Genomic DNA, 26,751 nt, shown 5'->3' with positions numbered 1-26,751 from the left:
TCTGTTTAGTTCTGAAAAGCAACTCTCTAGCTATCAATAATCTCTTGTTTATTGATAAGAAAAAATATGCTCAGAGAAATTAACCTACCAAAGGTGTCAGTGCTAGGAGTGGCAGAGACGGGATTCAATTAGATCTAACTGTAGAACCTTATGCACGTCACCGTGTGACCTTAGAGGGAGTCAGAGTTTGAGCTGAAGATGTGATGCTCTAACAGTAAAATTTCAAGACAATTGTCAAGTAGGAAAGGACTTTCTGGGGAGGTGTAAAGTGAAGTGTTTAGAAATTTCCAATTCTCCTAAAAATGAAATTCGGAAAGCCCGTATTTAGTGATGGGCTTGTAAACCATCTTTCTGGAGAAAAACAGAAACAAAACCTCACGAGCCCTGATTTGTAGCATTTGCCATTTTCTGTGGTATAAATACTCCTATCGTGGCCCATTTTAAGTTTTCAACAGGCTGTCAAAGTTGTTGAATAGTTAATAATCAGTTCTCAGAAGCTGGGACAAGCCTGCTCCAGCACTCCACTGCATGTGTTAACTCATCATCTAGGTACTGTTCTCGGGAGTCAAATCTAGATAAAGCTTCCCAGCGTGCCTGGCACTGCGCTGTGCCACCCTGATTCCCCTTAGGTGAAGGCCGTGTTGCCCCTGCTGCAGAGAATGCTGTCAGTCTCTTCAGGGATTGCCAAGACTGCAGACAACCACCTCACCCAAGGTCATGCCCTTTCCAGAGTGACCCACATCCAAGAGCAGAGGAATTTGGTGCTTTACAGGCCGAGCCTTCTGAGTCCAGCTGAGAAAGACTCTGAAGGCTCATTCTAGCTCCATACCTTTTCAAGGAGGCAGTCACAATCGTGGGGCCTGCATCGCAGCTTCATTTCTCCCTCTACCCCCTCAAGCTTCTTTCCTCTTCTACTGAAAGTTGTCAGTCTCAAGGCACTTGATAAACATCTTGCTCACTACACTCTACCTCAGGGTCCACTGCTCTTCCGGGAACCCATTATGTGACATTTAGAAAGAAAGGTGAAGATCACCTGAATTTGCAGGACATTCTTGCTCCATACACCCCAACCTGGGGCAGAACTTGATAAATCAGAGCCCACTTAGCCCTGTGATCAGAAACGGATGTGAAGGGAGCAGCTGGGAGACTTCGTTTAACTACGGACGAGCTTAAAAGGCAACAACAGACAACCAGCTGAACGTGCAACTTCGTCCCGACCCGTCCCCTCCTGTGCCCAGCTGTCTGCGGAGCCTACCTCAGGCTGTATCCGCCACTAACCAGGAGCCTCCTAATGACCCCAGGAGAGAGCAGGGAAACGCAGCTGGGCAGAACTTTAAATAACTACTCGCTGGAGACCAGCAATGATAAATGTGCACCTTTGCCACAGTTTAATATTTTAGAAGGAGCAAAGCAATGGGGAAAAGAATGGAAAGATCCGCTTTAAACATTATTTACTCAGACTTAAAGTACAACGGGAAATCTCTTTTTTTCCCTTCCACTCTCTCTCTGTTTTCTGTCCTTTGCCCAGCCTCGCTCCCTGCCTTGCGTCTCTCTCTGCCTCCTTCCATCCCTTCACAATTATGTGGAGATGAGCCCGCTGAGTAGTAAACAACCATCACAGACTACAGGTAATTTACCCTGAGAAGGAATCTGTGGTAGATGCTTGGTTACAAAATAGCCGGCAATTAAGACAGGACAGAGGAGCAGTGAGAAGGAGCTACTGAGAAGCAGAGAATGACAGATACCTGGTTACATCAGCCTTTCAGTGACCAAGGTCCACAGAGAATTCGCCATTTGCCAGGAATCGTGGAATAAATGTGACCACAAAACAGACCTGGTCCCTGCCCTCCTGGAGCCTACAGCCTAGTGAGACCGTAGACAAGTGACATTGAGAAGACAGACATTAATCAAAAGATTATAGAGGTAAATATTAACTTATGACTCAGCTAAAATGCAGTTGGGGAATGACAGGTAGAGCTATGAGACTGCAGACCTGTGACACAAAAGAGCTGGATACTGTAGTAGAGTAGCATGGGGACATTTGGGGTGAAGAGGAATGTTCTCACAGAGCTCATCAGCCCCTAAAACATCCTCCTGTCCGGCCAGCAGCCCATGCGTACTGGTGCTGCAAGACTCAGGATACAGAATTTAAGATTTCAGAAAAGACACAAAGAATAAATGCGTGAGGGGATGGCTATCCCATTCTCTATTATGCGATTATTTCACATTGCATGACTGTATCAAAACATCTCATGTAACCCGTAAATATATATATCTACTATGTACCCACAGAAATTAAAAATAAAAAAAAAGATTGCAGAAAAGAGTGGAATTTTAAAAGACAGATGTTATAAAAAAATTAATAGTTACAATAAAATTTTAATAAAATGTAAGATGTTATATTGATATCTAAGATGAGGTATCCATATCCTAGACAGTGGAAAGGATGATTCTGGTGTGCAAAGGACATACTGGAACTTCTGTTTATATTTCATTTTATCTCCTTTAAAAAAATTCTACTTTGATAGCTGCTTTACATTGTATAGAGTATATTGATATAGTGGTACTTACATCCAACTTGTAAATAAAAAGGCATCTATTAGGTACATATGCTCAAAGGTATTTTACTGGTGGGGTGCATAATCAAAATTTGGAAGTTAGTATTTGTGTGATGCATTCTGAAGGCAAATTTTCAAAAGTGGCCATGGTACCTCACGGCACCTCATGCCCCTAGAAGCAGAGTGTCCCTGTGTTTCAAGACTTTCAAACCCTATTCCAAGTTGACCCCTCTCTAATTCTCTGCCCTTCTCTACCGCAACAACTATGTTTTTTCTAAAACTTTTTATACAGACAAAATGATCTTGGAATATTCATGAATAAAATGGCAAAGAGCTGGCAACAACAACAACAAAAAAGCCTTCCAGAAAGCAGCAGGCACTTACTGTTATTTAGTTTTGTCCTCTGCTTTGAAATTCTCTTCTTCCAAATTTCTGCATGGCGTAGCCCCACTTCATTTAGGTCTCAGCTCCAACTTCACCTCAGTGAGCCCCCTCTCTGCAGGACGCATCTAAAGACCCTTCGCTCTGAATCCTCTCATTTTGCTAACTTTTCTTCACAGCACTTGCCTGCACCTGGCTCTGGATTCCAAATGCTTGTGCTGAACTTCCTTTGCCTATCCCCCTCCGAGATGCTAAACTCCATGAGCACAGGGACTCCGTTTTGTTCACTGCCATGCTTGCAGCACCTACAACAAATGCCTGGCGAACGGCAAGTGCTCAGTAAGTAAATATTTTTTGAATGACTAAAGGAATGAAGAAAATCTGTGTTGTTCAGTGACTAAATTAAAACCATGTGGAATTTTTAGAGTCTTTAAATACATTTCTGAGGTCATCTCACAGGCCAACATTTTGCCAGAAAAGTTGAATGAAAGTGGAAAAAAACAGCTAAAGCAAATAAATGTTTAGTTTCTTTACTAACAGCAGATCTCTTAAATAAGGTTTAGGAGGAAAGCAGCTAAGTCCGCCCAAACAGCCTCATCCCATTTACTGCCAAACTTGAGATTATCTGGAACCATCTCATGTGGTAAGAGCCAAGACTTGTCATGATAGAGAAATACAAATCTTGAAGCCCTATTCTCTGTGGAGAGGAAGGATAATTGATAATATCCTACAAATGCTTTTCCAAAGCCACAATGCTGATTTATCATCATGAAGCTTGCTTTCTCTCGGTGTGCCTAGAAAAGTTTTTTTTAATTTATTTTATTTTATTTCTTTTCAGTCATTTCTTTATCCTCCCCAAGAGTGTCCTAGTGTTAACAGTACATATTTATCTCATGGCCCAATGACTCTTTCTGCTCAAGCTATTCCTGTTATAGGAAGAGCTTTGCCCCTAGCCTTATTGAAGCTCAAGTAAAGAAAAAAACTAGAAAATGCAAACGTTTACAAACAACTATATAAGAATTGAAACTCTCAATGCTGAAAAATCAGAATTACCATTAGGAAAAAGTTAGATGGTGAGGAAAAAAATGACTTTATTTATTTAAATCGACAAAACAAAATTAATGTATTTATTTAATGCTTCAAAAACAAAATTACTTTTAAAAGTCTTATGGTTAGCTGTTTCTAAAAGAGCTTCCTTAAAATATCTCTAAAATATATAGTATTATCAACACCATTGAAATGAGCTCTGATCACCTATTTTTAGCTTTGCAATTCTCTTTATTGAAACAGTAGATAGGACAGATTGCTCAGCAGTGTAACTTACTTCAAAATATCTTCCTTTACCAGGCAATAGTGTCTGCTTGTCACACAGGAAGTGAAGAGTTGGCAAAATTTTTGCTGGGTAGTTTCCTTTGACTTTTTACATTACAGGCAACTGATTTATGAGTGATAGGAAGTATAAATTTAACTGTGTTAACAACTTTTTGAAAAATTACTATATCTGGAATACCTTTCCAGTCAACTGGCCCACTGACTCTTCCAAATGAGTATTATAAACACATAATGTGCAAAATCAATGATGAGATAGATTGATTCATTCATTCATCAGTTTAAAAACATACTTGTGGTTGGCACCGTGGATCACACCTATAATCACAGCACTTTGGGAGGCTGAAGTGGGCAGATCACTTAAGGTCAGGAGTTCAAGACCAGCCTGGTCAACATGACGAAACCTGATCTCTACTAAGAATACAAAAATTAGCTGGGCGTGGTAGCACATACCTGTAGTCCCAGCTACTTAGGAGGCTAGGGCACAAGAACTGCTTAAACCTAGGAGATATAGATTGCAATGAGCTGGGATCGTGCCACTGTACTGCAGCCTGGGCGACAGAGCAAGACTTCATCTCAACAAACAAACAAACAAAAAAACCCCACCATATTTGTCATTTGTGATTTTCTTCTACAAATCAATTCCTTCTTCTAACTTTTAACTTCCACATTTCTGCCTCACCACACTTCCCACATGACCAGGGTAGCAGAGGAAGCTGTTTTTCCTCTTCTTCTGACTAGTTGGGCCAAGCTCTTCACAGCCTTCCTTCCTCGTTTTTCTTGTATCTACCTCTTGGTTGCCATCCAAGTCTAGACTTCATCCGTCTCGTTGCGTTCACTCTTTATCCTGTACACAGCAGGCACACTATCCCTTTGCTTTTGTCAACATTACACTGTTCTTCTGACTACAAACAGAGTGGGCATTACTCAGCCTGGCATTCAGGGGCTCCCAAATCAAGGTCTGCCTTCATTTTCAGCCCTAAGTTTCACTGGTCTTTCACACTTCAACACAAGAGAAATGTTTTTTCTTTCCTGGAATGTTATCTACCCCTTTTCCCACATTGATATCATGCTTTTCCCTCTGCAAGGAATGCCTCCCCATCCCCACACACCACACATACCCCTATCACCAGAGTCGGTCAACTGCCCTTCTTTGAAATCTTTCCTATTACTCCTAGTTAGAGACCATATTGTCCTGTTCTGGGTACCTGCGGTTCTTGTCCCACTCCTTAGATACCTGCCTTTAGTGTTACTCATTCATTTATTCATGTGTTTTTCTCTGATTTACTACTAAACGCCTTGAGACCACATCTTATTTCAGAATTGAAATTGACAGGACTCAGTTCATTTGCATTGAAAGAATAAATGATGAAAGCATGAGAGAGAAAGTTATTTTACCATCTTCTCTTCAAGAGCAGGTTTGGAACTTCCTGTTGACATAAAATTCAGGAATATTTGGCAGACATTTTGGTATTCCTAAGTATTACATAACAAATTAATGTTTGCAAAGCTATCATGTAATAGGATATAGGCCCTAAAGGGTTAAAACCAGTTGCAGGTATCTTGTATACACATAACAATTTGACAAATAGTGTTAGAAACATTAGCTGAATAAATACAGAGCAACACAGTCTAGTTTTACCCTCTGAGAAGGTTGTTTGGAGTATATCATCTGCTTATAATATACAGAAGAATACTATTTTCACCAATCTTTAAGTGAAAATATTTTTTTTCTTTTCTACACTTTTATCCGTGTTGAGCATGAACAAAACAAGTTTGGCATGTGGTGTTTCCTGAAATTTTTATATGTTTACACATGGCATAAAATCACAGTACGCTGCTGTTTATGTAAATGCCAACAGCTCTCATATGTTCCAGTTTTATACCTTCTTATTGGAAAGAACTCACAGAGCCATCAAGCCAGTTCTGTCTCTAAGCACATCAATACCTAACCATCCCAGAAATACACGTACCCTTATAAAATCTTCTTAGAGGCAATTACACAGCACAAGAATTCATTCCAGCCTCTCCAAATCTTGAAGTCAGAAATTTCATGCAAGATGTGAAACTACATTTTTCTAAGAGTAAAACCCATTTTCAAATCATGTAATGTTTAGAAACAAAAGCCAAATACTCTCTTTAAAATATATCACAAAGGAAAAGACCCAGTGTGGAACCACACTTACGGCTTCTGTGACTCTGCTGAGCTGGACCTCTTCCTCAACTCTGACCTCCCTACACTCTTTCCAGCTCTGGTCATCTCTTTCTGCCTGTCTAACTGTGAAATTTCCTACACCTCAGCCCCAGGTGCCCTGCCTTTCTCTGTCCATGAGGCCTTCCAGAGAGCCTGTCCACTAGTGTGGGGTAAAATAATTTACTCAGGACTCAGAATTAAGTGCTATACTCCAAGTTCTATCTCTGCTCTAGTCAGTAGTGGGACCCTGGACTCGCCATGTATCTTCTCTGGACATTAATGTATCGTCCGTATATGCATAGCTAAGATTAAAGAATGTCTCAGGTATCTACGAGCATCAAGCATCCAGGACACTACAATTCGACCAACTCCCAGAATGATATTTTCCAAATACTGTATATTTCTCCAGCCATATGTGCTCTGCCGAGATCTGAGATTCATGCAATAACCTATTCATGCATTCACTATTATAGCGCAGTTATTCGGCATGGAGCACCAGGATAGGCTTTGGGGATATATTGGTCAATGAAAGAGGTATGGTCCTTGCCTTTGTGAAGTTTGCAGTCTGGTGAACAATAAGCAATGTAAGAATGCTGATAAACGAAAAGCAAGCAAATACATGTATAATTTCAGATGGTGTCAATTACTATGAAATAAGAGAGAAAGAGGTCCCCCCCATACACACACACACACACACACACACACACACACACACACACGAGAGAGAGAGAGAGAGAGAGAGAGAGAGAGAGAGAAGGGAGGGAGGACACAGCATGAGAAAATGGCAGGGGCAAGCCCTCTCTGAAGGATGGTATTTCAAGCGAAAACTCTAGGGATGTGAAGGAGACTGATATTCAAAGAGTAGAAGCGAGGCCATTTTAGGTGAAAAGAAGGACAGGGACAGAGGTCCTGAAGCAAGGAAGTTCTTGGTGTGTTGAATGAACAAAATAATAAGGGACTGGTACATCTGCAGTAGTGGATGTGACATAAAGAAGAACAAAAGTGGCATCTCTCTCCTCACCATTTCCCTGGGACTCAAAGTAGGGCTTAAATCCCCAACTCATTTGCCCTTAGAATCACCTTGGTGATCTTCGAAAAATTCCACAACTCTTGCTATCCCCTAAATCAGTCAAACCACAAACCCAGAAGCAGAACACAGTCATCAGTATGTTTAGAAGTTTCCCAATGATTCCAAAGTGCAGACAGTTTGGGAACCACTGACTTAAACTGATTTTAGTGCTTAATTTCTTGTTTTGCCCATCCATAAAGTGATGAGATTCAATTTAATGGGGTCAAGTCTCTTTTCTGCTCTAAATTAGGTGATATCGGTATGCAGATTCAGGGCATTTTCACCCACCCCTTCCTCAAGCCTTCTTTCTTCCCCAAACTTTTACCCTACAAACCTCATCTTCTTTGATTCAGGCTTAAAATCCTGGAATCTTAGACTTCTCTTCATACTACTTCTACAAATCAAGCAGGTTCTGATGGTCCAAAGCATCCAGGACTTTCATGAAGCCCTCTTCAATTCTTACCTAGACACTCACTTACTGCTGTCTCACCTTCCAATCCACCCTGTCCTGACAGCCTTTCTGAGTTCAATTCCCACTGCCTACCTACCCGAAGCCCTTCTCAAGTGCCACCTGCCCAAGAAGCCCATGTAACAAGCTCAAGTATCTGTGACAACTAATCTGTGAAGTTTCATAGTCCTCATCATTCATATGATACAACTTAGGACTGAATTACATACCAGTATCTATTATACATTGGTCTTATCTCCCCAGATGAATATCAAATAAATTAATAAAACAAATGCACACTTTATTAATTCCTGGCATACATTAAGCATTGAAGGTGGCATTATTTTTGGAGGTAGCGGAAGCGGCAATGACGTTCGCTGTGGTCGTGCAGTGGCTCTAGTACTGGTAGTAGCAGTGGTGGTAGTAATCATGGTGCAATGTGAAGGGCCCCTGTTAGCCAGGCACTTTATATACATCATCTCATTTAAACATTAGAACCATCCTGCAGAACAGGTTTTAAGCTCCCCACTTCACAAATAAGAACGTTGGGGATTGGGAAGCTTATGAAATTTACAGAAGAGGGATGGCAGATCTGTCTAATCCTAACTTTTTTTTAACTGTTACTCAATGTTACCGCCTTATAAACTTCCCAAAGGAGAATTCCAAGGAAGGAAGATAGGCTATAGGTTGTTCAGTTTTGCAGATTAACTAGTGTTCCCCAGCATTGGCACATAAGCAACAAATGTGTGTTATGACATATTCCAGACATTTATAAACAAAATCTTTGCCCCTTACAGCTATGTAATACAGTAAGTATATCAGTAGACACCCCTTTCTATACCAGCAATGAGAGAAGGACTTAGGTTGCTGAGTCACCTATTGCCATCTCCAGATGCCATGATTGACAAGTTCACCTAGAAACTACTTGAGCCATTCAAGGTCAAGTAAACATTATATATACCGAACTTGTAGAACGTATAATGCACTCACTGAAAACACCTAGAGGGCTCCAGCAACTTAGATATTCTCTCTATCTCTTGCCTTAATTTTTTAAAAGCAAACATTTGACTCTGGATGCTGATGAAGGAATAAATGTGTCAATAATTCAGTAACAGAATTTCTGATCAGGTGTTTATTGGCAATCCTGTTCAAGAACATAATTGCTAAGCAACAAGGATAATTATCAGCATTTAGTGGGAGGAGAAGTGTCAACCTGTTTGAAGAAATAGTGCTGTATAGAAATGCAGATAAAAATGTATAAGAGAGTGAGGAGAGAAATAACTTAATTTGTGTCCCGGTACTAATCAAAGGTAAAACCCAAGACTGTATCTTAAGTTAAATCCTATGTTGCTAGCAAGTTTAAAAAAATTTATTTTAAAAGAGATAATTTTTATTATTGTGTAAACAAAAACAGATAATCCAAAACAGATAATCCCAAAGTAGTGGCAAATCTAGAAGTTGCTCCTCTTTATTTCAGAAATATATTATCGAATTTGCTTTCTGTGTGCTTCAATTCACTTTCCTGAGTCTGATTTAGGCTAATATTATAATTAGTTTGACTTTCTTGAGCCCTCACCAGGTGCTATGAGGACGCTAATTTTAAAATGTGCTATTAGAAGGTAGTATGAAAATAATTACTATAAATTAGTCACCTTGACTAAGGGAAAGTGGCAGACCAAGTGCCTCGCCTACTGCCCCAAACCTCTTAAAATGGGAAAAAAAAAAAAAGATGTGTTTTAACATAAAAACGAAGTACATATGGGATAAAAGTGAAATGATGGACTTCTATAATATCAGAAAATTCTCAGTTCTGATCTGAAAAAATCTCAAGTAACTGGTGTAAGATGCTGGTTCTTAGTACAGACGTGTTAAACAGGAAGTCACTTATTCCAAAGACTGATCTGGGGTGTACAAGGCACCACAAAAGGTAACCTCACCTGATTTCTGACCCAGATTCCTGAGGGCAGAAGAAAGTTTTCATTTCAGTAACTGAAGTAGTTCACAAATTTGCAATCATGAAAGTATTTTTAAAGGATGAGTCATTTCACAATTTTTTTTTCTACCTAAGATTCCCTAACCAAACTGATAGAGTCACGATTTCTTGAGACTGACTGCATGTCAATGTATTTATAAATAGCCAAGTGGCCAGTGTTTTGCATTGGTTGCAGAAGCCAGTCATCCTAGATCAAGGTTTGCAAGTGAAAATGTTTTTATTCCACTCCATTTTCCCTTTGGCTTAAGGAAGATTTGAACTGCATATTCAGTGGGCAATATACACAACGGTGATGCAAACACATGTGTGAAAACTTGAATCAAGTATCAGGACAGGCAGAGTTGTCAAATGTTCTTTTCTTTTAACCAAATATAACCGTGGCTTGTAGAAAAAGAACAAAGGAAACCTTTCTTTCCCAACCTTTAGGAAAAAAAAAACAACAACAGACAACTGAGCTTGTAATAAGAGTATAACTCAGGGTTTGACTCCTTAGTCAATGAACATCTTCAATGGTGTGATGTTAAAAAAGGCACATGTGTGTGTGAATGCACTATGTCTAAAGTATAAAGGCTCAAATGCAATTATTTATACTGTAAGACAAAAATATTTGACCAGACAGGATCCTTACCTTTTCAAGTATAGGATTGCCTTGATGAGGATTGATGTTGTGCTGACTTATTTCTCTTTTGTATTTATATTCATAAACTTGATCAGTGATATTAACCAGCAGAGTTGATGGACTGAAGGTTAGTTTTACACAATCATAGACAGTTCCACTTTCAACATCAGTTGGTGCTGTAGCATATCGTAAAATTAGTCCCATTATGAGGCCTAAAAAAAAAGAATAAATAATGGTACTGGAGGAAGGCAATGTAAAATGTCACTATTAGAAACTGACATAATTTGGAACCTTCAAAAGTGGCAGAAGAAAGTATTGGGTTATTTCCTGGTTAAGGGTTCACTCTTGCATGGATATCAGTTCAACACAATATAGTGTTAAAACATTTGTAGTGAGTGCCATTGCTTGAAGACTCAGCATATCTTCCCATTTTTTTCTTCCTAATGGACCTACCAGTTTTGGAGAGAAAAGATACCTCACTCCTCCTATCCATCCAAACACTTCAAGAAAACCTTTGCTCTGTGATAGACACTGAGTCTTCTAATCAGTTAGGAGATGGAATTCCCCTGGGAGTGATTCTGGTCCACAGATCAGCACAAATTTTTTTGCTAATATTCCACTCTGGTTCTCATCAATGGAATATTAGCAAAAGTGGAGTGTGTCACTTCCAGGCCACAGCATGGAGGATATAGGTGAGTTTTCTTCTCTTCTCATCTATCAGCTGGGTGAGAAGGAATCAAAGGTTGTAAATACAGACAGTGCCAAAGACTAAAAAAGCCTGGGTTCCTAAGTGGTGGAAAATCATCCAACAAGCAATCCCTGCATTGGACTGGTATGTGCATAAAAAGTAACTTCCGTTGTAAAAAGTCACTGCTATGTTGGGGTACTGTGTAAGAAATCACTAGTGATAACCTTATTAACACAATGCATAAAGGCTGAAAGACATAAGAAATCTGGTACATTTAGAAAGTCACTTGTGGTTTAAAGGGAGAATAAATATAGAAAAAGAGAGAGAGAATCTAGACCTAGACCATAGGCAGAGCCAGGTCAGAAAGAGGATCCATCAGTCATGCTGAGAGGTTTTGATTTTTAACCCGATGATAAAGTAGAACTATTGAAATGTTTTAGGTGCAGAATAAAACAATCAGCCTTTCTTGTAAGAAGTATCACTTTGGCAACAATGTGAGAACTAATCAGAGTGAGAGATGAGAATGCAAACAGATTCCTTTCAAGAATATTTTTATTTTATTATTCCTGCTCCAGTGTTTGACTGACTCCTCTAGAACAGTTAGAAAATTTGTAACCTGATCTCCGGGACCAAGAGAAATAAGTGATAGACATGCAACCCTCACTGAGTGCTTGATCTACCACAGCACAGTAGGCAACCTTCCATGCTCAGTGTTGAATGGTGACAATAAAACTAGTCAGGAGCAAGAAGGGAAGACAGATCATCTACACTCGAAGTGGTTTTGGGGTGCTTGCATAAGAACATCATTTTGTCAACCCACTTTGCCTTGAAAGGATTCAGTTCCTAAAAGTTATTCAGCAAGTACCATGAGTGACACCATTACTGATCTTTCTACTTCTGCAAAGAAGCAAAGCACAAGATACTATCTGCATGGGGCCTAAATGCAAAGAACTCATATTAATGTCATTTGACATTCCCAGTGGGTGAACCTTTTTTTTTTTTTTTACAAAACGCTTTCAATGAAATAACAAGAAATAAACACCAAGTGTCCACTATTACTTCCCAAGCAGAGAAAGCAAGTCTTGGTCATGATAGTGACTGCCTCGTGCCCAGTGTGGTTAAATTCACACAAGTCATCCAAACCTAAATATCCTTCCCTGTCCCTCTGCACCAGCTCTGGCCTCATCCTTAGAGAAGCAGCACACTGAAGTGAACGGAGGAAGCTGCTCGCTGCCAGAGGTGAGCAGATGTAATATCCATGAAAATGTGTCTCTCAGATAGATCTCCCACTCTGAGGAGGGAATCGACCAGTGGTCTCAGCTTCTGTGCTCTGAAATCCACACTGAGTGATTTTCACATTGAGGTCAGGCTCCTAGCCAGTGACTGAACACAGCAGGGATACTAAGGCAGGGAGATGGGGGGTGCCTCTGAACGGTAACCACGGCTCAAGGACCCGTTGTTAATCTTGCCAAACTTTTCTTAGAATGACACCACAGCCTAAAGATTTCCTACCCAGCTTTCCTTCCTTTCCTCTCTTCACAGGATTGGGCCTGCATCAAAACCTGATAGTTGTCCTGACATCCTCAGGCTTCCTCCCCACATTCCCTCAAAGGAAAGAAAACTTTTGTACAGCAAATCTCTTTCTAGCATCTGCTTCTTGGAGGACCCAAATTAACACACTTGCCAAAAGGCTTCGGCCCTCCAAGGGTTGACAAGAAACAACATCTTGCCAGATGGTAAGAGCCAGTGGGAAAACCTCAGCCTCCTAGCACACCTGGTTAAAAAACCCGTGCTCTCATTTGGGCACCCCGGCTGCAGTAGCGACAGCTGGAAAATCCCTTACTTGTCAGAGGCTACTTACCCACAGAGCCTCATCATGCTTTTTATAACGAAACATTTACTCAGTGTTTTAGCCATATGCTGACACAAATATGGAGTGTTGAATTAACGCATACTAACACAATATTGTGTATGAGTAGGTGATGGCTAAAGCAGGACTGCTAGTAGAAAGAAAATGTTAATGAGAGTGGATTGTTTGTAACCACGCAAAGATACAAGATTAAGAAACCACCAATCATTTGTGCACAGAAGGAAAGACGAGACTGGTTTATGAACAGCACAAAAGCACTGCTCTTGTTGGTAAACCATGAAACCAGGCCCCTCCTTGAGCGGGGAGAATAGAAGCCGGCCTGCCCCAGCGAAGGGATACCCACCCAGTCTGTGTGCAGACAGCCCGGCCCCAGATTGAGGCTCCTGCATACACAACGCTTCTCTGAGATCTGTCCCCTTGCCGGTTGGTGGCATCTCCTTCTCTAGGAAGAAACTCTAGTCTAGATAGGTCCCCTGCTTTGCGTCTAGGCATCTGGGCACCTAGGGTGACGGCAGAGTGTAGCTGCGCTTTAGTGAACCCTGACTTCTCTCCACAGCATCCGAGTCCCACAGAAACATGGACAGTGGACTTCATTCCTAGAGCACTCACTATCCTAAAAAGTCCCTCTCAAGTCTCACCTGTGGACACCAGAACCCTGGTAGAGTCTGTGCTCACTGGACTCCTTAATCTTTGCATTCTGACAACACTTACTGTTTGACCACACACTTTAGAGGCCAGTTTTATAAAGACATATTATTCAGTGCTGCTTTACAGATCTTGGCTTTTTCTTCCCAACTAGACAATGAGATTGTTTGGGGCAGAGGCTCTGTGCTATTCTTTATCTCTTTTCCTCCAGAAAAGCCAAACACTTTCAGAATTGTAGCCCAACTTCCTCCAAGTTCACAAGCTCCCTTGGAGTTAAGAGGAAAAGCATCCTCTGAGTTTATGTAGTCAGTTACCCACATTTTAAAGTGTCACAAATAAGGAAAATCACACTAAATGCTGTGATGTCCCTGTCCTTGCCGAGCATTCAACGTAACTCTTACAGAGCACTGGCACGGCATACAGTTGATAGCATGAGGTTTGTGAGAGAAGAAAGAAGAGAGGAGGCAGAAGGAAGGAAGAAACAGCCTCAGGAACACTCAAACCAAGGAACATTAGAAAGATGAGCCTTAGCGTCCTGAACCAGCTCTCATTTCATTATCCACATTGAAAATAAGAGAAAACTCCCCCCCCCCCCACTCCATTACTCCCTTATTGTGTGTTCATGCTGCAGACACTGAAGGCATTGCTCTAGGACCTGTAGGAGTTATTATAAAGATGAATAAATGATGATTTTGCCCCTACAATATTAAAATATCTTAACCTAATAGCCCCTTCTCCTCTGCCCAATCCTACCATCCTAATTTCCAGTAAAAATAAGGTAGAACAAGTATTTACTAAATTTGTCATATGAAGTCTGCATTTCATAACCAATTTCCCTTGCATCTTATCAATGGTCATTTTTCATGACGGGGAAGCATTTCCTTCCAGCGGCTTTTCTTAGAGAAATAAAAGACAGAGAAATACTTTTTTAAAAATCTTCAATAAAGCAGATTTCAGAATGGTTTTTAAAAACACAAAAGTGCTTTAAAGGAGATTTTTTTTTTTATCTCATCGGCTGTGTGCAACACTATAATTGTGTCCAGGCCCCATCAGAGTTCCCCGCTATCTGGCACAGCTCTGGCCAGATTGCTTTAGACTCCATTCCTATAGAAACAGAGCTTCCCCAGAGGTGCACAATGCAGCAAGCACAACTATATACCTATGCCTAATGAAGATTGCAGGAGAACTGAGTTCTGTAGTTGTTTCCCTCACACTGCATTGAGTGGCTACCAAGAATAATCTAGATTGACGGGGCATCGCCAATTCCCTAAGAAGATATAGCCTCAAACTATGTTATGTTATATAATATTATATTTCAACCTGGTAAGTATATCAGGCCCTGTGTCTATCCCTGTTTACCCCACAAGGCCCTGGTTTATTGGCTGTCCATCCCTCCCCACATAGCCACATGCTCAGGAGAAGTTGAACTCACTCTCAGCTCCGGGGATATTCTCACTCTCCCTGCTGATAACTGGTTCTGGAATGGGTATGTGACCCTGTTACCGCCAATAAGAAGTGAAGGGAATTTGCTAGGGAGCTTCTTAGAAAGGTTTTCACATCGTGCAAGAGAAACACAGAAGAGAGGACCTCTTTTCTTTTCCGGGATATTAATGGGCCTGGATAGGACGCCAGGCCCTGCCATAGCCACTTCACCGCTAGCCTGACATTGAAGTCAGCACTGAGGTTAGCAGAGCAGAGAAAAGGAAAGAATCTGGGTTTCTGACGACAAAAGTAGGTATTCAATCAAATAGCTTTGATGACTATTCTTCTCTGGACTTCCAGTTACGGGAGATAATAAATGTCTTTATTGCTTAATTCTGTTTCTGTCAGGGTTTCTGTTACGTGCAACTAAATGCATCTTAACAGATAGAAGAGCCATTGGCTTTTGTGTCACAAAGCAATGCGTAAAATTTTAAGGGATCCTAAAGAAAAAAACCAACTAACCCCGCTCCCTATAGTATTGGAGAAGACTTAATAGAGGATGTTCTCAAGGATATGTAAGAGTTCATCAGGTAGAGAAGAGGGCATGCTTTTCTAGGGAAAAAGTATACAGAAATCAAGGGGCCCAGCGTCAATCAGGCACATCAAGCAGTTTGGGATGGGAGCTTAGGGAAGTGCAGGCAAAGGGCCTTGACACAGCAGAGGACTGGAGAGTGTTCAGGAGAAGAAGTGATTGGCAAGGCGGTCTTGAGGGGGAACCAAGTGACTTCCTTGTTGGGAGGCAGATTTGATGTGTTTCAGAGCAGAAGAAACAGCATTTGGAGATAATTATTTGAAGATTAGAAAAGACAATTGAGGGACAGAGAGGACATGGAGAGGAACACAACATCATATTTAGTTTATATTTACATAAGGGGACAATTTAGAACATCTGAGTGAAGGGATTTCAAGATGAAAGGAACAAAGCTTAAGGAAGAATGTTCTTTACCATCATCAGAACTTTTTACAATGCCAGACTTTAAGGCAGGGAATCTGTGACATTATTATTTCGATCACTCAGATTAAAAAATATGACCTAGGGATTCAAATGTGAACATAAAGAAGAGGGAAATAGTCTGAAAAATAATCTAAGGAAACCAAGTCAGTGAGCAACATTTAACTATAAGATGATATTCACAAAGATCAGACTTTAACTGCATCCACAAAATGTTTCACTTTTTATTTGATGTTTATCCCTTCCCATTTTATCAATGTCTCTTTTAGAACATGAATTTAGAGAGATAACATGGTTTGAACTTCAAGTATCTAAATGCATTTCCTATTGTTTTTTAGCACATTAGTTTTGCTCTGAGATTAGTCAAGAATAGACCCAAAAGTAAAAGCATATAATGTAGTAACAACATATAATGTCTTCTCTTTTTAGTGGGGAAGTTTGTTCTTTCTCTGTTCTTTCGCCAACTTTTTTAGCTTTCTTTCTTAAATTATTATATTTTAAGTTCTGGCATACACGTGCAGAACATGCAGGTTGTTACATAGGTATACATATGCCATGGTGGTTTGCTGCACCTGTCAACCCATCATCTACATTAGGTATTTTTCCTAATACTATCCCACCCACCCCCTGACAGACCCCAGTATGTGATGTTCCCCTCCCTGTGTTCATGTGTTCTCATTGTTCAACTCCACTTACGAGTGAGAACATTCAGGGTTTGGTTTTTTGTTCCTGTGTCAGTTTGCTGAGAATGATGGTTTCCAGCTTCATCCTGCAAAGGACATGAACTCATCCTTTTTTTATGGCTGCATAGTATTTCATGGTATACATGTGCCTTATTTTCTTTATCCAGTCTATCATTGATAGGCATTTGGGTTGGTTCCAAGTCTTTGCTATTGTGGATAGTGCCGCAATAAACATATGTGTGCATGTATCTTTACAGAATGATTTATAATCCTTTGCACATATACCCGATAATGGGATTGCTGGGTCCCACCAACCTTTTAAATTAAAAAAAACTAAAGGAAAGTATAGATGTTGCTAAAAAGTCACAATTTATTGCTTTGTGCTAGCTCACCATCAACTTGCTTTGGTGAAAAGTCCCAGAATGATTTCAGAACAGGTCTGGGGCATGTGCCAATTAAGAGTATCTCATTAAATTCCAAAGTGGAAAGTGGTCCATGAAGCTAATTCACCTTGGGATGCCTTGTTCAAAGTTTCTATCTTCTCACAGGATAGAGTCATCTGAAAACTTCCAGAAAGTCCCAACCATCAGATTCCCCATCAGAGTGGGGTGTCCAATGTTCACAATCCATCCTTGGTTCACAACAAACAACACACATCACAAGCACACACACGCACACATATATAATACATATGTACACACATGCCCATACAAAGACACAACACATATGCAAGCACATATAAACACACACATACACATATACACAATGTACATACTTCACAAAACTCTGGGATTTCTAACCGCATAATAGATAACTTTTCTTTAGAAACTATCTCAGCCATCAGCTTATATATAGCTAATGTTATTCCTTGCAATCATCTTAGGAAGTTGACAGAAGAGACATAGAAACAGAAATGTCTAACTAGATGTATAATGAATAAACAAATGTGGTTTCTCACTTTATAATGTTTATACAACACAGCTTATTTTTTTCTCAAACCAGAGGTGGAGACTTTACAAAGTGTTATAAACAGTATAAAAAGGACTCTGTAATAAAGGGAAATGGTCTTCCAACCCTCCCCCTTTCACCATAGGAGAGTAATGGGATAAGAAAGAAATAAGAAAAAAACAGAGAAAATGAAACTAGGAACTGCGTTTCAATTTTATTTTCCTAGCAAAGGAGCTCTCAAACTTCAGTGCATCAGAACCTCCTGGAAAGTTTGTTAAAACACAGTTTGCTGGGCTCCACCCAGCAAACTGTGTTTCTGATTCCCTAGATCTGGGCTGAGAACTACGTATTTGCATTTCTAACAAGTTCTCCCATGATGCTGACAGTGCTGGTCAGGAAACACACTGAGAAGCATTGTCCTATAAGACAATAGTTCCTGCCAACATGAGTCCTTACAGTTTTGAAATTCCATCAAAATCCATACCATCGTAGGCTCATGTACACAGCTTTCAGAGTTTGGAAAACCCAGATGCATAGTTAATGGTTCTACCTTCAGTCTCTTCCAAAAATTAAATTCAGTTTAACAAACATATGATGAAAGCCTATTTTGTATGATTCATATAAATTTACAGTCCCTTCTCAAACTATTTATAGTATCAGTCACAACCATGATTTCAACCATAGGCATTTAAAACCAGAAAGACCATGAACTTGCAACATGACTATCCAGCAAGCTGTTGACAGTGTTTCCAGGTAGGCTTGGAATATTTCAACTCCAGCTACTTAATATGGATATATTTTCACAGTATTGCTCCATTCTGTTCCCCACAGTGGGCTTTTTGCTACAGACAGTGTAACATTTCTGAGGCTTCAAAGTAGAGGAGAAACTTAACTATTTTTACCCTCAGTCATTCCCTACCCTGACTTCATGGGATTGCGATATATCAAGAGTAGACTTGGATGAAAGAATGACTGCAGCCAGAATTTGAGAGTGCTTGCTTTCAAAAGAGCGTTTTTGCCAATTATTCTGGGCGGAGCTGGTTAAGTCATATGTTTTCTGAGTTTCTGTTTCCTTATATGCAAACTAAAGATGATCTTGCCTGTTTAGCATGGTGGTTGTGGGGATTAGGGATAATGTATATAGTTACATCTCAGTCTCCACCTGTCTTCTGTAAACTTCCTAAGGTACCATCATCTGACACAGAGCAGACAGTTAATAAAAAGCAGCAATTATTCTAGGACTACATAAGTGATAGAGGTGAAAGAACAGAGGTTATATAGTCCAGAATTTGAAGCACAGCCCTGTTGGTTATCAGCAAGTTACTTTCTGTCTCTCAGAGTTGGTTTCCTCATCTGTAACATGAAAATGATAACACGACCCCCACTCACCACCCCCGCCCCCCACACAAACGCACCCAGTTTTAAGGTAGCAGATGACCACATGAAGCTAAACTGCTAAGATTTGAGACCCAGCCCTGGCATTTAGTAGATGTGCAACTTCGGACAAGTTACTTAATAATGTTTTAGGACCTCATTTTTCCTACCTAAAAAATGGTTGTTGTAAGGCTTAAATGAATCAATATATGTAAAGTGCTTACAACAGTGTAGTTTATATCAGGAATGCTCTTTGTGTTAGCTATTTTTATTTTTATAGATAAACTTTTTGACATAATAGATGTTTAATAAACATCGATTTTAGATGTTTAGTAAACATCAGCTCTCCATATCCCCATTTTATTAACCATATAACATTAATTCAACTTAGACTGTACATAATATCTACACAAATAATTTGAATCATAAATCTGTTTTCTTGATATGCACATTCATTAGCCTTTCAAACACTGAGGGGGAAATCCTTTTCTTATTTTTTTATAGAAAAGATTTTCTTTATTAATGACCCCAACGGTATTTCTTTAGATACTGGAGTTTTGAACTCAAATACTGAGGAGAAAACAAGTTAAGACTGCATTATCCTGCAACTCATTACCAGTAACATATTGCAAAGCAAACAGCTTGGAAAAGAGGGTGGGAGGGAAGGGAAGTGAGGGAGGGAAGATAAAGAAAAGGAATTAAGTTATCAAGTGGATTTTTTTTTTTTTAATTCTTGGGAACTGTGAAGTCCTTGCAAGCACAGCTCGTTTCCGCAGATTACTTTCCAAACGTGTACAAAATGAAACCAAAATGGAGAATCCCTTAAGAACCTGAAAAGGTGAAACTTTAAAAGCTGTGATTATCCAGTAGCAAGTGTTACAGCCTTCAGTTGCCATAGTAGTTTGCAGTCAAGTTTCATCTATAGTTCTTTGAGATTCAGAATGTGTAGGTTATTCAGTTATTTATTTATTTATTCAAAATAGAGAGGCTATTTTGTGTGTGTGTGTGTGGTTTTTTTTTTTTTTTTTTTTTTTTTTTTTTTTTTTGGAGATGGATCTTGCTCTGTTGCCCAGGCTGGAGTACAATTGCGTGATCTTGACTCACTGCAACCTCCCCCGCCCTGGGCTCAAGCAATTCTTCCGTCTCAGCCACCCGAGTAGCTGGGATTACAGGCACCTGCCATCATGCCTGGATAATTTTTGTATTTCTTAGTAGAAATGGGGTTTCACCACGTTGGTCAAGCTAGCCTCGAACTCCTGACCTTAGGTGATCCAGCCCCCTCAGCCTCCCAAAGTGCGAGGATTACAGGCATGAGCCACTGTGCCCAGCATGGCTATTTTCTTAAAAACAACTTTTAAAAACATACAGAGTGCAGTATGCCTTACATTCTTTCATTATTTTACCTTTCTCTGGCAAATGTATTAACGCATGGAGAACGGTGCACGAAACTTCAGAGAAAGTTCCTTAAAAATCAAGTTTTTTCACACTAAAAGGGAGAAGAAGTTTAGTATGCTGGGCTCCTAGCCCTGATTACCTTTTCTGCAGATCTCTTCAAATTAAACCAGAGATGCTCTGGTTTTCATAAAAAAATGCGTCTGTAAACTGTGGAATATGCAACCAGCACTCACTGTTCTGATAGTTGAACTTATTCTCCTCACCTTTCTGACAAGAATTCAACAGAATTTACTGAGCACTCATTGCAAAATCAGAGCAGAAGCAGGAAATACTAACAGTGGCCAAATAATACTAAAATCTTGTCTGAGAGAAAGGACTGGATATCATTATAGGCTGCCATGTTCTGGAAGGAAAGCTTCTGGTTTGGGCTGGAGTGGCTGAAAGATGCCTGATGGTTGAACTCAGTCTCAGCCTGAATTTTGAGGGACTTTTGCAGCTGGAAGGGAAATGTGTGATATCTATTCCTTTCTTCCCCATTTTATAGATGAGAAAAATAAGGCCAGATATTATGTCACTTGCCCAAAATAATGCATCTAACTACTGAAAAACAAATCATCAAGATTAAGAAACTTAAATCTTAAGGGAGAGAAAATCAATGTTTTCTCTATAAGACATGCCACAGTGGAATAGGTAGAGCCTCAGAAGGACCTTCAGCCAGCGGGAAGGGGGTGAAGTGGTAGGAAGCATCTGCCATGAGCCTGGCAGTTGGGGAGGCCGGGCTGTCCTGGAGGAGGGCAAAATGGATCAGGAGGGTGCAGCCACACGTGCCCAACAACGCAATTTAATCCTGAGGAATCTGCAGGGAGTGCTAGGAAGAAATTAAGGCCTGCAGAAGATTTTTCAGAAAAGATAATTTTTCAACCTTTGTGATTCACCATGTAATTGTATTTTCTTTAAGTCTTGAAAATCATGTTATTGAGTGAATCAAATTGGTCCTATTAAACTGTTAAGCATATTCCTAAAGAATCAGAAAACGCTTGAATATGATATAGTTTAATGAATTCTAAATGTAAACTTTGTGTCTTGATATTTGTTTTTTGCCCACTAAACAGTGGGCACAATTTTTCATGAATTCAGAGACTAACTTCTATGGAAAGGCCAGGAAATCAAAGGCAGAATTCTAAGAGGTTTCGTCCCTGAGCTCAGATCCCAGCCCTCAAATGCACGGCATTATAAATGTCCTGTAAATTATGGCGGCCCCCAGTGATATATAATGGAATTCTTAATGCCATCAGGGAGCAAGGAGCAGATTTCTTTTCTGAGCGTTGAGCAGGGGATACAGGCCCTAAGTGAGCGGTACTGAGTGCACCAGCTGCTGCCAATCAATATTTTGACCACTAATTGTCATTTATGCTTTCAGTCCAATTTAAATAAACATCATTATGGCTTACATTTTAAACCAGTTATGGATTCTAGTCCTTCAATTTTGAAATAGGAACCACTGAATATCATAACAGATTACCCATTACTGTTCCTGGTAAAGCAAAAATATTGTTATAAAGCTGCCACTAATGTTTATGTACTTCCTATGACCCTTAATAATAAGAAAAAACATGTATTGTTATATAATGGATTATTTATATTATTTGGAGTATCATATATATCTCTGATTGACACAGAGTCTAGCCAAATGCCACACAATTTTTCTCAGTCTCTACAACCCTTCATATGATATTTTAAGGTTAACAATTTGGAAATTATTTCTAACAATAACTATAAAAGAACATTAAACATTCTGCTTGATCACTTTTCTCTGCATTTTTTAAACTGTTCATTTTTCTAAGCCCCTGTTCTCTAGAATTTTTACATTGGACTCTCAGGTACACTGATAAAAAATAGACACAACATCTATTGAGTCTTCTCAAGTACATTTGACACATGTCAAAGGAATACTGGCAGAAAAGCCGATGGTAGAACAGGCTGAAGTATTATGGGAAATTTGATGCTGGGGAAAAACATGTATCATTCTTGATACAGGACGAATGATACATTATACAAATAGTCAGTGAGAGCAAGAGCAGAACTCAGTGCAGTAGGGGAGTTGCTAGCCAAATTCATTGAGAAGCATTAGGTGCAGGTCCACTAAGTCATGCAATATGTTTCATTACAAGCAAATGTGTCTGTAGCATGGAGATGACTGTTACAGTCTATTCTCAAATGTTCATCTCCTAAAAAATAAGAAATTTTAAAAGTTTAATTTTCTTTCTTTCCTTTTTCTTTCTTCTTCTTCTTCTTCTTCTTCTTTTTTTTTTTTTAGAGACAGGGTCTCATTCTGTCACCTAGGTTCAAGTGGAGGTTGGAGTGAAGTGGCACAATCATAGCTCACAAAGCTTAGGTTTTAAACATAGTTTTGTTTCTTTTCTTCCCCACTGTTTATCACCATGCTCCCTGCTCTTACAAAAGTTATGAGTTTAATCCTCTAATGGAAAAAGTGGATTTGTACTGTGTGTGATGCTGAAAATTCACTCTTTTAGACCACCTGGAAAAGAGAATCTAGCTAATCTTGAAAGCTTAACCATATGAGGATGCATCTAGATCCCACAGACACATCCTTTCTCCAGGAAAATTATCACAATAATTTACTTATCTTTAAATAGCATCTCTTAGTAAAGAGATGGAGGTTGAATCCCACCCCAATAGCTAACTAGTTACATGACTTTCATCTCTCTACGTCTTCATTTCTTTGTCTGCAAAATGAGAATGCTTGATTATGATCATTAAGACTCCTGCCCACTCTATGAATTCAAAGTTCATTTATAGCTGTTGGACAACTAATTCATATGGTATCTCCTTCCCCCTGTCATTAAAAAGTGTTTACTAGAGTATCCCATCTTGTTCCTCTGGTGTAGTTTCAGACTATTTTATTATATCACTGACAGAAAGTTCCTAATAAGCACTTAAGATATAACATTTAGGTAGTCCCTGAAGAAGAAATGTGACAAGTCACGAATGTCACCCATATGGAGTACTTTCAGAGAATATTGGGATAGTTCTTTCGAGGTGAATGTGAACCTTAGGAAGACATGTGTATGAGTGAAAGCACATGGACCGGCCATGAGTGGCTATTCAGTTTTGCAAAGTCCCTTCACTTCTCTAGGATTCACTTTCTGCCTCTGTAAAATAAAGGGGATAGAGAAGATAACCTCTAAAATTCTCTGGCATCCCAGCAATTATGATTCTATGCCAAGAGAAAGTTAAACATCACTAAAATATGTTTTTAAAGTGATTTATATAGTTCAAGATAACTGAAAGATACTCAAAATTTCTAGTAATAGAATACATATATATGCATATCTCCATAATTTTTATAATCCTTTTACATTTCACTGGTTCAGAATTTGCTTTCAATAACTTTTATATTTTAAAAAAAATCATGAAAGAAGAACAGGAATCAGAGAACCCAACTTAATTCCCCTCATAAACTTTAAGCCTTATCTGCCTTAAGAAGGGCAAGAGAAATGCTACCTCAACAGTAGTGGCCAATGAACTATTATTTTATTATTTCAAGCACAATTGAAAAATATTTCAGAGAGTATTTCAGGACTAAAGGTGATCTGTAATTTTTCAGGTTAAAACGTAAGAGTTACTGTATGTATTGTGAATGCAAATTATGTCTGAATTTTAATAGGTTATCAAAACTTTTACAAAAACAATATCCCCACCATCGAAACTGGTACATGAGTCATAGTTCACTCAAATTCAGGGATGTGAAGAAATCTTTCCTTTTAATAAAGGATGGCAACCTATTAAATCTGTGTAGTTTTGCTGAAGTACCTATGTCCCTTTAATATGATACCAAGAATTACATTGTTTCTGGCTTCTCAGATTCTATTCCATGTCCTTGTGGATTACTTATTAGTCAAGTCAAGAGAAAGATTCTCTTCATGATGGAGACAGAAAAATGACAGGAACTTAGGGCTTCACATCTGATGGCATCACTTCCTTTTTGTTTGGCTATTTCTCTCTCACATGACTGTGATTTTTTTCCCCTCCTAAATGACAGTATTCTTGTGTGCTTTAAGATCCTCAATACTGGCTAAGAATGGTGGCTCATGCTTGTAATGTCAGCATTTTGGGAGGCCAACGTTGGAGGATCTCTTTAAGCCAGGAGTTGGAGACCAGCCTGGGCAACATAGTGAGACCCTGTCTCCACTAAATTTAAATAAATAAATAAAGCAAAATATTTTCAAAAGACCCTTAATACCAAGGAATTTCACTCTGTGCTCTGCATGGATTAGCATATCAGCTTCCTGAAAAGATGTTACACTGCTGAGCCTGAAACTTCTGCTTACAACTCAAATATCTCACAGCGGGGTCCCCTGAAGGCATAGGATTTCTTACGTTCACAAATCATGACTATACATTGTTAATATCGGGACATCACAGGGTTAACATCTACAATGTGCATTGATCTTGTACCCTGAATCTCAGGCTTATGAAAGGGTTTCAGGATTTCTAAAATGAGGAAAGCTCAAATACAAATGTATGTTATTTGCTATGAATTATAGCAATGCCTTGCCTGTTGCCATTGTGTTCAAACTTCCTATCCATTATCAGGCTGAGATAAGAGCAGTGAAGCAAACTATTTCATCAGTAACACCAGTTTGTTAATAAAATCTGGTGTCTTTCATGTTACTTTAAAAGATGAGAGTACAGACTAGATAAACTCAGTCATACTTTATTAAATTTTCTGGAAGGAATAATATGGTAAATTGCCCAGAAAGAGCAATACTTCGGGTGTTAAACAAATAGTTTTTCACACCTCGGCCTCCAATAAATAAATAAGAGCTACATAACAAATAACCCTAGCAATGATAATTATAAGTTAGAGCATCTGAAATCAGGCTTAGAAGTAAAAAAGTAGCGCATAAAGAAACTCATTTATTTACAACATTTTATTATAAGAAAATTAAACATTGTTCGTATAAATAAAAAGGACTTGGACATAATATTCTCATAAGAGGTGTGGGGTTCGTTTCTGCAACTTTTCCTTTTGAAATTAGTTGATATAAGAGGGGATTTTGAAGGGATGTTTCTTCTAGAACTTGGTAATGTTCGTCGCTGCAGCCAGGGAGAGAAGGCTGCTCTTTGTAACTGCCAAGCTATCACTTCCCAACATCATTACAAAAACAAACAGCTCGCCCTCGACTCCCCACATGACAATGGACCCGCATCGCATCTGTCAACAGACTTGCATTATGTGCCGCGTGAGAACATGACTATGGCATTTGCTCTGGTGACATGGCAAATTTCGGCGGCTTGTCTGGAAAGAGGTTAGCATTCGTTACGCCGCAGCACCTTTCATCAAGCTAATGACATTTCAATCAGCACGTTTTCTCCAGTTTCGGTACTTTGCTATGTGAACACAAGTCTCTAATTACGCTCAAGCAACAAGTTTCACATCAGTCTCACAATTTAGGCACTCACCATACACCATTGCTCCTCCAGTTTCATGCAAGAAGCGGAATCGATGATTTTTAAATAACCAGATTGTCAAAATGGTAAGGATGAGCAAAAAATTGAAGACAAGCAGCTCCACCGCTCCCTGATGTTGAAACTGATACTCATCCTTTTCTGACATAGCCCTTGACTGTCTCTCCATTCTCCAGTCTTTTTGGAATTCCTTAGATAAAGACCTGGATAACGGCTATTTTATCAAGATTTGCCTAAGATGGTCTGGCTGCCTGAGAATTTCAGAAGAAACACTGCCAATTTAGTTGCTACTCCACAAGCATTCTGCCCTGGCTTAGTATTCAGATGGCTTCTAGTTACAACTTCCTGTTTCTCTCTTAAAGCAGCCCTGTCTCTTTTCAAACTCCAGAGCATGTGGTTTCATCATTGACTCGTAATGTCTTTAAATGATTCATCTTAAGAAAATATTTGTCATACTAGATAAATCTGCAAGCAATAATTCTAAGATTTTGAGTCCTGGTCTTATTGTTCCAAACAAGTCTTAAGCTTCATAAATATGAACTGTAGATTAATAATTTTAAAAAGCTTTACACTAGCAACATTTTCTAAGTTTGAAAAGCCAATTCCTGACTCAACTTCACCTAAATGCAA

General features: G+C 39.3%; 1 protein-coding gene across 2 annotated transcripts in view; it reads right to left on the bottom strand.

Annotated features, from left to right (window-relative positions):
- Positions 1-26,481, bottom strand: part of SLC9A9 (solute carrier family 9 member A9) — a 565,509-nt gene extending 539,028 nt beyond the window's left edge. Inside the window, exons 1-2 of one of the 2 annotated variants that reach the window (XM_074405917.1) lie at positions 26,116-26,481; positions 10,601-10,803 (exon numbers count right to left, since the gene is read on the bottom strand). In XM_074405917.1, coding sequence (XP_074262018.1) covers positions 10,601-10,803; positions 26,116-26,290 — 378 coding nt within the window. In that variant the 5' untranslated portion in view covers positions 26,291-26,481. Of the gene's footprint in view, positions 1-10,600; positions 10,804-26,115 lie in introns of those variants that run through there. The other variant, XM_074405918.1, reaches the window with a different exon arrangement.
- Between the last annotated feature and the right edge of the window lie 270 nt (positions 26,482-26,751).

Source organism: Saimiri boliviensis, chromosome 9, assembly GCF_048565385.1.
Source record: "Saimiri boliviensis isolate mSaiBol1 chromosome 9, mSaiBol1.pri, whole genome shotgun sequence".
In the NCBI taxonomy this organism is placed as follows: Eukaryota; Metazoa; Chordata; class Mammalia; order Primates; family Cebidae; genus Saimiri; species Saimiri boliviensis.
This window is presented reverse-complemented; position numbering and strand designations above follow the sequence as displayed.